Genomic DNA, 14,455 nt, shown 5'->3' with positions numbered 1-14,455 from the left:
TCCTTAATACAGAGTTCTTAGCCCTAGGGGCAGGGCTGTGTCTTACCTACCTCTGGGTCCTTCAAAGGCCCAGAAGTGTAGTGAGCCTAGTTGCTGGACAATAAATGTCTTCCCAACTGAATATTTTCTAACTCTCCTTTTAGGAGCATCTTCTGTTCTTCCTCCTTCCATTGTCTTTACTATAGGCCCCAGCAGGCATAATATCTGTGCCTTGGGGCTAGTGTTATCTACAATGGTGGCTCTAAAATCCAATCTGTCTTTAAAGCTTTCAACTTTCTCCAGGAGGAATAAGAGAAATAAACATACATTTAAAAAAATCCACTTAAAAGATACCTTCTTTATTTGAGAGTGTCTCTCCTATATTTTTGGTGGTTAGATGTATTTTTTGTGGATCAATGTTGACGATGTTAGAAAATAATAGTTGTTTTTTAGTGTATATTTATTGTCCTTGGCAAAATAAAAATCTGGCAATCCTTTGTGCGTCTTTAAAAAGATTAAGTAAAAATTTACTGGTTACAAATTCTAAAAGTCAGGAAATCAGCTCTACTTTCTTGGCTGGCTGAGGTAGGGTCGCTTTCTTAAAGGCCAGATAAATTCATTGACATAGGGCTGGAGCAGTTTCTCTTCCCATCTCAAAGACACGTATTTATTGGTCTGTGCTTCACTGACGTTTCCACTCTCCTGTTCTGCTAGATGTTAATCAACGCATTAAGTCGCAGGCGTGAGACATTGGGTCTCTGGTCCTTTAAATGGGGGCGTGGCGTAGGGGGGGCGGACCGCCCAGGCGTGACCAGGGTGCAGGAAAGAAAGCGGAAGCGTGGCCATTAGTGGTATAGACTGCGCATGCGTGAGGCTGGAGCCGGGGGGCGGGGTCACGTGGGCCGCGGGTCCTGGGCTGGAACGGCCGCAAGTGCAGGTAACGAATTCCTGGGAGCAGGCCAGCGGGGTGGGGACAGTAGTGAGGGGCTGTCCCCCGGGCGGGAGGAGAACGCGCACCGGGTTCCTGAGCCTCGGCCCTTTCCCCCGCGCGGTGGCGCGGCCCTGGAGTGACTGACGGAGCGGCCCCAGGCTAACTGGACCGGGGCCCACGGGCCGGGCCGAGTTTGACACTGCAGCGGAGAGGCGTGTCCGGCGTTTGGCCTGGAATTGGATTAGGCGGTTTACTCTTGTTCCTAACAAATGTGAGGCGGAGGGACAGGTGCACCCGTTTCTCCCGATTGTGAGACTAGGCGGCGGGTGATCACCCTCCCCAGGATGGAACAGGTGTGCAGTCCGCCTTTCGGGCCGTGTAGGCTACTTTATCTCTCGAAGATTGGGATGAGTGTGCTCCCTTAGTGTGAGGCCAAGGCTTAGGTGAGGTGTCCACCTCTTAGGATTGATGTGCCCCCTGTGAGGCTGGTTCCAGTTTGTCTCTATCTGCAGGGTATGCTCCAGAGTGAGGGCAGCAGTAGGACAGGTGGGTCTCTAAAGTTTGAGGCCACTCCTGTGTTCTGGCTTGTTCTCCCAAGGGTGGTATCTGAGGAAAGAGGGAAACAGCTGCCTAAAATGTTTGTGTGTACTTCAAAGGGGGAGTAGGGTGTGATGAAGTAGGGTCAGCTAGGGAGGGTCCATGGCCTATGGGTTATCAGGAACAGCTGGGAACCTTCTTCAATAGGCATGCCTCTTGCAGAACCTCCTAATATCAGACTCATATTAGAATGGACAGAAAGGTTTGTGTCCTTTTGCATGCCCACCCTCCACCACACTCTACTCTCCTTCTTCTGTCCCCCCCCCATAAAAACAAAACACAAGCAAAACAATCATGGATGTTGACTTGTGGCACCAACTCTCCTTCAGCTGTCTGTGACTGAGATTACATATCAGGTGTGTGTGTTTGGAGTCTAATACAAACAGGGATGGAGAATCTACATTTGTTTGTATAAGACATGAATTTGCTTATGGTTAACTTTAAGGAGAGAGTAGATGGATACTGATTCCTCTGTCAACAGGTGGCCTGTTCCATTGAAAGCATAAGACAGATAAGTGGGGGGAAAATTCTGGTTGAACTATCAGGCTTCATATGTTAAAGAGACATAGATATGTCAAAAAATTCTTTCCAGAGCACTAAGGTTGATTATCCATTATATATTTTCTTTGTATTTGGACAAGCATCAGCATATGGATGTTTTTTTGTCTTCAGAATATTGAGGCATTTTGGCGTTTTTAGGTATTTGTCACTTTTTTATAGAGATGTCAACCATTGTGATACCAAATATCAGTTATGTAGGTGAATGAAAAGGCGTTTTCAACTTAAGGAAGTATGTTTAACTTTTTCATCTGTTTCTGCTTTTCACAGGTTAGATAGCATCTTGATTCACAGCGTCAGGTGTAATCTATATATATTTGTAGAAACCTAACTGTTTTAGTCTTAATTGAATCTTGAATTAATGTTTGAATGAATGTTCGTTTCTGTGTAATAGCCCCTGTGTTAACATCTTCCCAGAATAAAGAGAAAACTCCTACCTTCAGTGTTTACAGATTCCAGGGAAGGACAGTGATTGGTTGAATGGATACAAGAATGTCATGTCCTACTCTTCTGGCTCGGTTGGAGTGGAGGAGGAGCAGTTTTTTCCAAAGGAAAGATGGTGAAGGGATATTTTCACCATAATCAGATTTGTTTTTCCTCTGTGGTTCAGTAAGAGGTTTCCTTTTGCTCTTAAAAAAAAAACAAAAAACAAACCTCTTGTGACTCCACATCCTTCTTGACACTTAACCAAGAGAAATTGAGGTGACAGTTTAATTGGGAGCTAATTAAGATGAGTGAGAAGACTACCATCTACTCAGCCTACAACTGAATGGAATCCTATCTTCTGTGCATTTAACTTAAAAGAATTCACTCATACCAATTTAGGAAAGAAGAAAGGGGAATATATTTCAGTCTATGTAAGGCCCATATACTTAGGAGAAGTTTCTCCGAGGGTGGGGTGGGCCTTTGAAGACTAATTCTTAAAATACTAAAAACCTATTGGAAGCTGGAAAGAAGTGATTTTTTTCTTCTGTCTCATTTCACTTATCACCTCAGTACACATTGATATAAAATTGATGAATAATAATTAGGGTTTATGCATAATATAGATGTTTGTAGACATGGAACTTACCATTATTTTGTATATGATGATAGGGATTAGTTTTTTCTTTTTTAGAATGTGGCACCTTGAAGGTTGTGCCTGATGGTTCATAATAGTAACTTAGCACTATACACAGATCGGCCTCAGGCACTCTTTTCCCCTCACTTTTCTTTTTTTTTTTTTTTTAAATTTTTTTTCTTAATGTTTTTGAGAGAGAGAGAGAGACAGAATACAAGTTGGGGAGGGGCAGAAAGAGAGGGAGACACAGAATGTGAAGCAGGCTCCAGGTTCTGAGCTGTCAGCACAGAGCCGGATGCGGGGCTTGAACTCACAAACTGTGAGATCATGACTTGAGCCTTAGTTGGATGCTTAACCGACTGAGCCACCCAGGTGCCCCCCTCACTTTTCTTTTTAATGTTTATTTTTGAGAGAGCATCCGTGCACGCACAGGAGAGAGGAAGAGAGAGAATGTGCACAAGCATGAGCAGGGGAGGGTCAGAGAGAGAGGGAGATACAGAACCCGAAGACAGGCTCCAGGCTCTGAGCTGGCTGTCAGCACAGGACCTGACACGAGGCTTGAACCCACAAACCATGAGATCACGACCTGAGCTGAAGTCGGACGCTTAACCAACTGAGCCATCCAGGTGCCCCCCTCACTTTTCTTTTTAACATTTGTCATTCTATATGTGTTTCCTAAGTTTAAATGATCACTCTTCTCATTTAGACATTTACCAAGAAGAGAAAGGGAAACAGGTTTGGGCTTTTTCATAGTGGCAGCTCTGAGCACTGTGGGCTTAAAAATGTGCCTTTTTTTTTTTTTGAAAGAAATGCAGGGCATCTATGCCATCTCATCAAAGTATATAGTAGCATTGTATCTAATGGTCTGTTTCTGAAGTCCCTGAGTAAGATGAAACTTGAGTACTCTTGCAAAGTACCTGGGAGGGAGTGTCTTGGGTTGGAGACCTAGCTCTCAGGAAGTGCCCCGCAGCCAGGTTTTGCTCCACGGTGGAACAGAATGCTGTTTGTTATCTTGAGCACATGTGAAATGGGTCACTTAGGTACGAGGCATTCGAGAACTGAGACTAAAAGGACAGCAGATGTCTGTCTCCTGTCCCATGCTCGCCCTAGGTGTGTAGTATTGAGTGGGATGGTATACAGAGTCCTCATTTCTTTGTGAATCCTTTCTTTTTTCTCTCTTTGCTGAAGACAATAGTTGCTGAAGACAATAGTTGAATTCCTGTAAACAGAGTGCACGTAGGATACGTCTCCATGCCTTTCATCTTGGTTTTGTAGGCTGCGTTAATGTAAAAGAACACAAAATATCTGAAATTGTGGAATTTGTGTCATGTACATGAAGTAAATGATCGTTTTTAAAAAGCACTGTTGAGGATTTTTAAAAATCTCACCTAGACGCAAAGAATGCAGCTTGCAAGGTGGCAGGCTTTGGGGGTAGAATGACTAGCCATATCTTACTTTGAGTGACTGGAACTGCTATTTGAGGCTCTAGGAGCCAGCGATGCAGTGTTGCCTGGCTGCTTATTCTGGGGAGGGGCGAAAGGGTGGGGGGAGGTGAGGAGCAGAGGGAAGGATTGGTGGGTTGATTAGCACTGGGAATACAGTGGTGGAGGAGGCAGATCTGGTCTTTGCTCTCCAGGAAACTGCATTCCTTTCCTTCCTGAGGGAAGGGAATTGTGGTTCAGACACTGAAATGTTCGCAGTGTGCCAAGTTTAGTGAAAGAGGAGAACGATGTTATAGGTACATATTAACATGAAACCTAGTTTAGTTGAGCAGGACGAAAAAAGTCTTTTTGAGGAAGCAAAGTTTTAGATGATATCTGAGGGATGAATACGATCAACAGTAGTTGACCAGCCTGATTTCAGAAAGGTAGAGCTCAACTAGAACTTGGCTTACTGTGGTACAGATTCCTATCGGCTGTGAGTCAAATAACAATTATAGGTAATAAAATGGATATGTTTAATTTGCAACACAGGTGTTAGTCCTGTCTTCCAATTCTTGTATTAATCAGCAAATATTTATTGAATGTCTACATAGCTATGTAACCCAGTGAGCCTAGCGATGTGGAGTATACAAAGAAGCCTGGCTCCATTTCTACTGGGGACAAATGACATAGTCACAAGGGACGTTAATGAATCAATATGAGGAAAGCACCAAGGCACTGTTCTAAAGAAGACATGGATTGTGGATTCAGAGGATGCTAGGGAAGGGAGGAAAGAAGGAACTTAGGTAAATGGAAAGGAAAAAGAAAGGGCAGGTGAACTAGCATGAGCAGACATTGAAGGGAAAGGGGAAGCTCTTCTTGAAAGACTCTGAATACAAGTTTAGTTGTAAAGGATAGTAGGGTCAGCTCATATGATATCTGGAATCCTAGGCTTAGAATTTGGAATTTTATACAATAGGCATTGGGGAGCTGTTCAAAATGAGTCCATTTACTAGAGAAAGATCACAGAAAACAAATGGAAGTTAATCCTCTATTGTATTTTTCTTCATAAAACAAACCACAAGAAGACAAAGCAAAACAAAGCAGTGGAAGAAGAGAGATACTTAGATTGGGAAAGCTGGAAACAAAGTTGGAATGTAAAATTGTTTCCATACCATGATTTCGTGATACTTTTCTAGGGATACAGTAAGTTGCAAAAAAGAAAACAAAACTTGATTTGATTTCACCATAATGTGAAAAGTGTCTCATATGACACGTTTAGGAGGAAAGGAATGCCAGTGAATTAAATAGGATTCTGGAATTTGAAAACAGATGGGAAGGTTTGCCAAGGTGAAAACAAAACCGTGACAAGAAAAAAATTGGTCAAAGAGTTTCATAGTCACCCTGCTTAAAACAGATCACATTATAGAGTTCTTATTCAGTTAGCCACGGTTCGAATGGGGTCATTGCTGTTTATAGGATACATATTTTTAAATGTTCCTTGAATCCATTATTAATTGGTAGGGAATAACCTTATTAGTTAAGAGGGAGTAGCCTTGAGAACTGTCAAGATGTCAGATAATCTTAAATCAGAACTATTAAAATAATACTTTATCAGTCCTCAGAAGAGGACAACATACTGGGTAATCATGATTTTATGACACATTTCCTGTCAGAGTAATGTGACTTCATTCTGGGAGAGACTACGAAACAATTGGTTTTACCCACTGTGTTGTCTGCAGGTACTGTCTGGCTTGGCGTCTCCTTAAGAGATACAGAAACACTAGATTGCAGGATGGTTGGGTGGGGAGCTAGTTGTAGAATTTAGCCTTGAAAGGAAATTATCACTAGTACTGGGATAGCACTTAAGTGATACCTGAAGGCAGTGTCTGCATCATGTGTAATAGTAAGCGTCATATAGTAAGCTTTTCATTATTGACCTGCATGTTGGAATGAAGAGCTTGCTCAATAAATATTTGGGCAACACCACGTGATGAGGGAGGGATTAGTATTTCAGAATGTTGGCAATGTGGCCGGAAACAAACAAATTAATTGAAGTTTGATAGTGTATTCATTTCTTTTTATTTTTTTAATGTTGATTTAATTTTGAGAGAGAGAGCAGGAGTGGGGGAGGGGCAGAGAGAGAGGGAGATAGAGAATCTAAAGCAGATTCCAGGCTCTGAGCTATTAGCACAGAGCCCGATATGGGGCTCGAACCCATGAACTGTGAGATCATGACCTGAGCCGAAGTCGGCTGCTTAACCAACTGAGCCACCCAGGTGCCCTGATAGTGTATTCATTTCTTATTCCTGCTATAACAAATTACCCCAAGTGTAGCTTAAACCCCAGATTTGATTTTATAGTTCTTTAATTTATGAAAGCAGCACTGCTCTTATATTAGGCCAAGATCAAGCTGTGCAGGGCTAGGGTCCCTCTAGAGGCTCTGGGAGAGAATCCATTTCCTTGCCTTCTGCAGCTTCTAGAGACTGCCTCAATTCTTTGGCTCCTGGCATCCTTCCTCCTCCTTCAAAGCCTGAAGCAAAACATCTCTGTGACCCTGCTTCTATTGTCTTATCTCTTTCTCTTACACTCTTCTGCTGCCCTCTTCCACTTTTTAAGAGCCCTGTGATTACATTGAGCCAATGTGGCTCATCTTGGATAATCTCTCCAAGTCAAGATCATCATTTAATCACCCCTGTGAAGTTCCTGTGGACATTTAAGGTAACATAGTCATAGGTTCTGGAGATTAGGACAGACATCACTGGGTATTTTCCTACCACAGGTAGATTCCGGCACAGCTCAATTTCTAAAAAACATTGGAGACACTACTCTAGTGGACTCCTTTTTTAAAGAAAATCTGAGCATGACCTTTTGATTCCTAGGTCTATTTGGGTTGCATAAATTTTCTGACTAACATAAAGGTGTAATTGCTGGTAAGTGATAAAGGAGGAAGTTGATGTAAAAGCACAGTTTTATTTATTCATTCATTTATTTATTTAAGAGAGGGAGTGCGTGCAAGTGCATGTGAGCTGGGGAGAGGGTCAGAGGGGGAGAGAGAGAATCCTAAGCAGGCTTCATACTCTGCACAGAGCCCGACATGGGGCTCCATCCTAGGACTCTGGGATTATGACCTGAGCTGAAATCAAGAGTTGGACGCTCAACCAACTGAGCCACCAAGGCCCCTTAAAGCACAATTTTAGAATGAATTAGTAGTGCATGACAATTATAATAATTAAATGTTTTTCTGAAGGGTCTCTGATGCTTTGCCGGGGGCTGTACTAGTCTTAGATAAAACCCTTACTATTTAGCTCATGAAGAAACTTGTAATCTGAGAGCAGAAGTATACTCTTCCGATAAGATATTCTTATGTTAAGCGTAACACTGGCTAGACCGTTACAAAAGTACTGGATCTTGTTTCAGGATCTTTAACTTTGAAAGAATTTGGAAATTTTGAGGAAATTTTAAATGATAATACCTAGTATTTCTTGAAAACCAATTCTATGTCCAGACATTATTCTAAATGCTTTATAGTCATTCCTAAGAGTCTGGGCTCTCCATTGTAAGTGGTTTAAAAAGAAAAGAAAAAGAGTTGGGAGAGTGTGCTGGCTTATGGAGCCAAACCGCCAAAAGGTTGTGACTAGAGCAAGCATTGTACAAGACTGGAATGGGGGACCTGAGTGGTATCAGGACACTCTTTCTTCATCTTCTCTGGTTCTTTTTGTAGGTTGACTTTATTATTGTTAGAAAAATCTGTTTCTAGGATGTAAATTCAGTCAGTGGTGGATCTTCAGTGACATTTGTAGTGTGTGTTTAGTTGATATGTATTGAATAAATGACCTCCTCCGCAGAACTGGGTGGGGTGGAGGGTGGGGTTGCTGCTCAGCCTTACTGTTCATTGTTTAGAAAACAGTGGAAGCAGCTTTTCCTCACCAGTTCCATTTTAATGAATCCCCGTGAAACAGTCTGCCTACATTATGCAGTCTCTGTTACTAGGGGATTTTTGATGGGCAGCCTCCACAAGAACCACATGGTTTGAAGGAGCCCTTCCCCCAACAAGAGGTGCTATTATGGGCAAAAACATAAATAGCCACAATATTTCATCTTCCAAGATGTAGAAATAGAGTGGCTCAGAAAGGGCAGACAAATTAACTAAGGTCACAGATAGGAGCTAGTAAAGCCGAAAGTCAAACCTGATTTTAATGGACTCTTTGGATTATGTTCTTTCCACTTGGCCAGCAGATCACAGTAATGGGGGGGTTGGTGAAGTGAAGTTTGGAAGTGGAGTAGGGTAGCATAGCAAGATGGTGCTCCTTATTTAGGGATGCTTGATGACTTGAAACTTCTTGAATGTGGTATTGGTGTTCATAGATGCTGAGCTGCCCTGAGGACATCTTAATTAATACCAGATAGGAGATAGGAAAAAGAGCCAGAAAAAATTATTTTCCTTTCTGAGTTGTTTGGAAAGATGAATGTGAAGAGTGAAACATTTAGGTTATTAAATCATTTAAATAAAAGTGTTTTTTTGGGGGGGGGCTGTTATGGTCTTTTCCATTATTATTTTTTTGATGTGTAAGAATAAAACTTAATAACTATCCTCAGGAATCACTAAATGTGTATTAGATTGTGCGTGTTTGCAAACATTCCTTGACTAATTGTAATCATTTTTCCTAAGTGGAAGAAATAAGAGAGAGCTTTTATTAAGAAGGAATTTTTCATGAGTCAATTCAGTCTTCGAAGAAAGTCATATAAATGTTAATATTGCTTCTGCCCTTGGCTCATTGCAAAAGGAGGAGGATGTTTAGTACCTGAGATTGGAAAGCTACTTTCAAATGTTGCCAGATACAGAGTGCCCTCACTTATGTCTTCTAGGAATATATTTGATATCATGTGTTTGTAAGACAGAGCCTTAGTGTATCTTCTGTAACATATGAAAGAAATTAATCTGTATTTGGTAATATACCGAATATACTAGCTAGAAAAATTGGTTTTAGCTCTTGAAAAATCTGTCTTCATGAGTCTACATGTCTTACATATAGTAGTTACTCATTTCTTTTAATCTGATAAAAATGAAACTTGGAACAAAATGAAATTCATCATAAGTAGTAAAAAACAAAGCCTAATTGGGTAAAATTGTCAGTGAATATTAGGCATTAAAAAAAAAACAACAGCAACACAATTTCAACTCCTTTTTATTTTATTTTTGTTTAAAAAGTTTATTTTTGGGGGCACCTGGGTGGCTTAGTTTGTTAGTGTCTGACTTCTGCTCAGGTCATGATGTCAGTTACAGAGTTCGAGCCCTGCGCCATCACTACAGAGCCTGCTTGGGATTCTCTTTCCCTTGATGGAGCCACCCAGGCACCCTTCAACTCCTTTTTAAAAAATAAGTTCTTTCGATGGCTCAGTTGTGAGTCAGACTTCTGCCTTAACTTCATTTAGTAGTGGGAATGAGAGAAGTTCATATGGTAGGGAGGGTTGTGGGCAGTGGACAGTATGTAGTTTGAAAACACTTTCCACAGAGAGTTTCTGCAAATTGCTGGGTACTGTGGAAAACACCTAGTCCCTAAAACAAAATGACCTTTGTTTTTACCAGCATGATTACTGTGGCATTATTTCTATAATCATATTTTTGCCTTTTTAATTCTAAATAGGCAGATAGACTTTTAAAGGTTTGGTCACATAGCCTAATTATAACACAAACTAAAAACATTTAAGAACAAATTTAATAATTAAACTTTTAATTATTTTTTCCCTGAATATGTGTTTGGTTTTCTCGAGATTTTGCAGATAATTGTTTTCTAGACCATTTTGCAAGCAAACAAAATTATTTCTTTTTGATGTGGTACTATATCATTTAGAGCTGTGAATGATTATGTGAAACATTTGCATACATTTCCTTTTCTTCAGTATTTCAGTTTTCTCTGAAAATGTCTCCATGACTAGCTTCCTAGAAATCTCTAGTTGGTTGTGGAATTATTTTATTCTGGCATCATTGTTGTTTCCCATAATCAATCTGAACACTTAGATTTGCTAGTGTCATAATAAGTGACTATCTATCTGTCCTGGGCCCTATGTGTCTTCACAAAGTTCCCTGAGAGATCTGTGGCCCTAGATGGATGCTAACTACAAAACTGATGTATATGTTTTTGTCCAGGGGAACTGGAGATCTGTGAGGTTTAGGAGTGTGAGGGAAGGGTTAATGGCAGTTCTTGGCACCGATTTACCCTCATTCTCTTAAAACATAAATCTGTTTGGTACCAAGTCTATCACTATCACCAGAATTAATGACTTTGGGTAGTGGACCACTTCCCAGACTCCTCAGTTAGATGGTCCTCCTTTGTGCTTCTGTAGAATCTCTTCCCAGGTATCATACCTCAAACCCTAGTACTGATTTCTCTTTGCTTCGCAGTCAGATGATTGAAGAATCAGTTTCCATAAAAGTTTAAACAAGTAAGTCTTTGAAATGTCCAATGGACAAAATATATATGATGTATATTTTTTCTTTTTTAAAAAGAGATCATCATTCAGGCCATCATGATCTAAGGCCCAGAATCAAAACAAAAACTTGCTTGGATCCACTGAACTGCAATCATTATAAGTAAATATGGAAAACGAACCAGACCATGAAAATGTGGAACAGAGCCTCTGTGCCAAGACTGCTGAAGAAGAACTGAATAAGTCTTTCAATCTTGAAGCTTCGCTTTCAAAATTCTCTTACATAGATCTGGACAAGGAACTGGAATTCAAAAATGATCTGGTAAAAACTCAACTTTTGTCAAATAATGTTATTTAACCAGAACGTTGGTTAGAGTTATGACCTAAATAAAGACTCTTTATCATTTTTGCATGAATTAATAGAAGCCTATGAACAGGTTAATGAGATAATATCATTCTTCATTTGTGTACATTATTACCATTTATGAAATACTGTAACGTATATTCTCTTTGGAGCCTCACACACTCTGATAACCCACTTTATAGAGGAAGAAACTGAAGTACAGCTGTCTTTGTTAAATAGATGCTCAAGATCACAGAGCTAGTGGTAGGTTTAGGAATCTTATGAAGTGATTTTTTCCCCCATCGATTTGCTATTAATAAGTTTTTGTGACCAGGAGAATATTTAATGGCAATTTGTTTGACCTAATCATTTCTTACCATAATTTGTGAAGTAACTAAAAAATGCAATGTCAGACCTTTGTATATTGCCTATGACCTTATATTATTGCTCTGTATATTGCTTTCTACACTTAGAAAATTGGGGCTTGTCATAAGACATGCTATTTTGTANACACTGTTTTCCAGAGGGTCTGTACCAGTTTACATTCCCACCAACAGTGTAGGAGGGTGCCCGTTTCTCCATATTTTGTACTATTTAAGAATGGAGATGCCAAAGTCCTTGAACAGAAAGGGCTGTCAGGATGGTGCAGTTAGTGCATATTTGGTTTTAATAACCAGTGAATATGTGGATAAGAGAGGAAACAATTCTGTAGTCTTTTGACATTATTTCCATGGATTATTGAGTTGGCTCTCTGCATGATCAGTTTGATGGTATGTTTATTTCTTAATTGGTAATGGTTCTAATAAATTAAAGCACTCTCACAGTTCTAAGAGGGAGAGCAGCATTATATGAGCATTAGTTTCTTTTCTCTGTTTAGATTGATGACAAGGAGTTTGATATTCCTCAAGTTGACACGCCTCCAACGCTGGAAAGCATACTCAACGAGGTAAGTATAAATGATCATTGTCATTTTATGGAAGTGATTTTAATGCTTTTGAGTTAACTATAGTGTATGTCTCTAGATCTGCACTGTCCACATGGGGCAGTTTAGATTTAAATTAATTATAGTTAAATAAAAATTAAAAATTCAATCTCTCAGTTGTGCAAGGCATATCTTAGGTACTCACCTGCCACATGTGGCTAGTGGCTACTAAGGTGGACTGCACAGATATGGAGTATTTCCATTGTTGCAGAGAGTTCTGTTGGACAGTGCTTATCTAGATTATGAACTTCGCAGGGGCAGAAGCTGTGTCTTGTTCATGTCTGTGCCCAGTACAAAGCCTCATACTTGGTAGATTTGAAAAAATGTTTTATGAAGCAAGCCAAAATACTAAATTTGTTTCACTTTAGAGATTTGTATTATGTTTCGATAATGTCCTCTCTACCAGCGATACTCAAATAATCTATCCTCTGATACTAGGGAGCAGCTGCAACCTTGAAATGCACCGCATCACCCTTCTGTGTAAAGAAAACAAAACCTCCACAGTTTGTCTAATGGGGCCATCTTTATTAAAAAGTGTTTCAGATTTTGAAATGATGTTACTTTTTCGAATTAGCACATCATAAAGGCTTTATAAAGAAGCTTGGTGGAAGTAATGTGCTGGTGAAATATGTGAGTTTTTATGTACCTTGCATCTGCTGACAGTTCTTTAACTCTGTCTTCTTGATCTTTTAAAAACTTGCTTAAGACATTTCTTGGAGGTTTTAGCTTCTAATTCAAGAAAGATTTTTTAAAATGTGTTGATCTATTTCAGATCTATAGTTTTCTAAAATATAACAATGCATACTTCCCCAAAAGAAATGCCCACTGATCCCATAGCTTTGAATGAGTTGGATCTTGGTTTTTGTTACCTTTTTTAACCTATACTTTTGGGGTTATAACCAACACTTTGGAGGATGTGAACTACTTTCTCTGTGAATTGTATCTTTTATTTTTCTTGTATGACGTTGATTTCTATTTTTTGCATCAGTTTGATGTCGCTGTTACTTTGAATATATTTTAACTTCAAAAATGTATGATCTGTGTTAAGACTTAAGCATTTTAAATTTTGACAAGGCTTTGGTCAATGAAAGATTAACCAATTACAGTGATATTTATTGCTTTCTAATAGACAGGAAATCTTTCAGTTAGAGATGAGGAGATTAATTTTAGTCATTTTAACATCTTTAAAAAAATTTTTTTTTTTGATATTTTCATTTATTTCTAGGAGAGACAGTGTGAGCAGGGGAGGGTCAGAGAGAGAGGGAGACACAGACTCTGAAATAGGCTCCAGGCTCTAAGCTGGCAGTCAGCACAGAGCCCGACGCGGGGCTCGAACCCATGAACCGCGAGATCATGACCTAAGCGAAAGTTGGACGCTTAACCGACTAAGCCACCCAGGCGCCCCAATCATTTTAATATCTTAATCACATCCTCATTTCACTAAGTGTGAAATAAAAGTAAACTTAGGAAGTTGTGTATAAAGCCATATTTGATCATATTTGTATAAAAATGGCAAATAAAATGCTCATGAATGACACAGGTTCATAATGAAGAAAAAACCATCTTTGCACAATTTTATTTATCTATGAATAACAGTAAGTACAGTCATTAGTGGCTTACTGAGAAGATAATACTGTTATCATCCTCAGTAGTAATTTGGGTGCCTCGCGTATTTGGGTCATAGTGTTAGATGCTGGAATTATAAAATGCTGTACGACCGTGTCTGACTTTGGGAGAGAAATAGGACTGGAAATTGGCCAGCCTTCACACTTTTGAGGAGCGAGGCAGGTGGATAAGTGAAAGTAAAAATAAAATTTAAGTTGTAGAACATTATGAAGACTACTGGGGGAGAAAGTATTAAAACGATTTTTAAAAAGAACAAAATGGAAAGGACATAAGTGCAAAGTTAAGTAAACACTTGCTCCAGGATATGTGGGGGCATGTGTGCTATGATGTTCATTAATGTCAACCTGAAGAGAGGCTGGGAAGAAATGGACATCCAAGATGTTTTATGGAATGGAAAGTAGAGATTATGGAGACATCCAGAATTTAGGGTATGAAATAATGTTACTAGGCCTTGTCATTATTTGAAACTGTGCTACCTCTGAGGTTTTTAGTTGTGAAATTCCATTCATTCACCATAGCACCCCAC

General features: G+C 39.7%; 1 protein-coding gene across 1 annotated transcript in view; it reads left to right on the top strand.

The window, feature by feature from the left end:
• Nucleotides 1-851: 851 nt before the first annotated feature.
• Nucleotides 852-14,455, top strand: part of VPS8 (VPS8 subunit of CORVET complex) — a 259,051-nt gene continuing 245,447 nt past the window's right edge. The window contains exons 1-3 of the mRNA XM_077754439.1: nucleotides 852-916; nucleotides 11,058-11,300; nucleotides 12,199-12,267. Of these exons, the coding sequence (XP_077610565.1) occupies nucleotides 11,148-11,300; nucleotides 12,199-12,267 (222 nt within the window). The 5' untranslated portion in view covers nucleotides 852-916; nucleotides 11,058-11,147. The remainder of the gene's footprint in view (nucleotides 917-11,057; nucleotides 11,301-12,198; nucleotides 12,268-14,455) is intronic.

The sequence above is a fragment of the Crocuta crocuta genome, unplaced genomic scaffold, assembly GCF_008692635.1.
Source record: "Crocuta crocuta isolate KB4526 unplaced genomic scaffold, BGI_CrCroc_1.0 scaffold70, whole genome shotgun sequence".
Classification (NCBI taxonomy): Eukaryota; Metazoa; Chordata; class Mammalia; order Carnivora; family Hyaenidae; genus Crocuta; species Crocuta crocuta.
The sequence above is the reverse complement of the archived record's forward strand: the minus strand, read 5'-3'. Positions and strand labels throughout refer to the sequence as shown.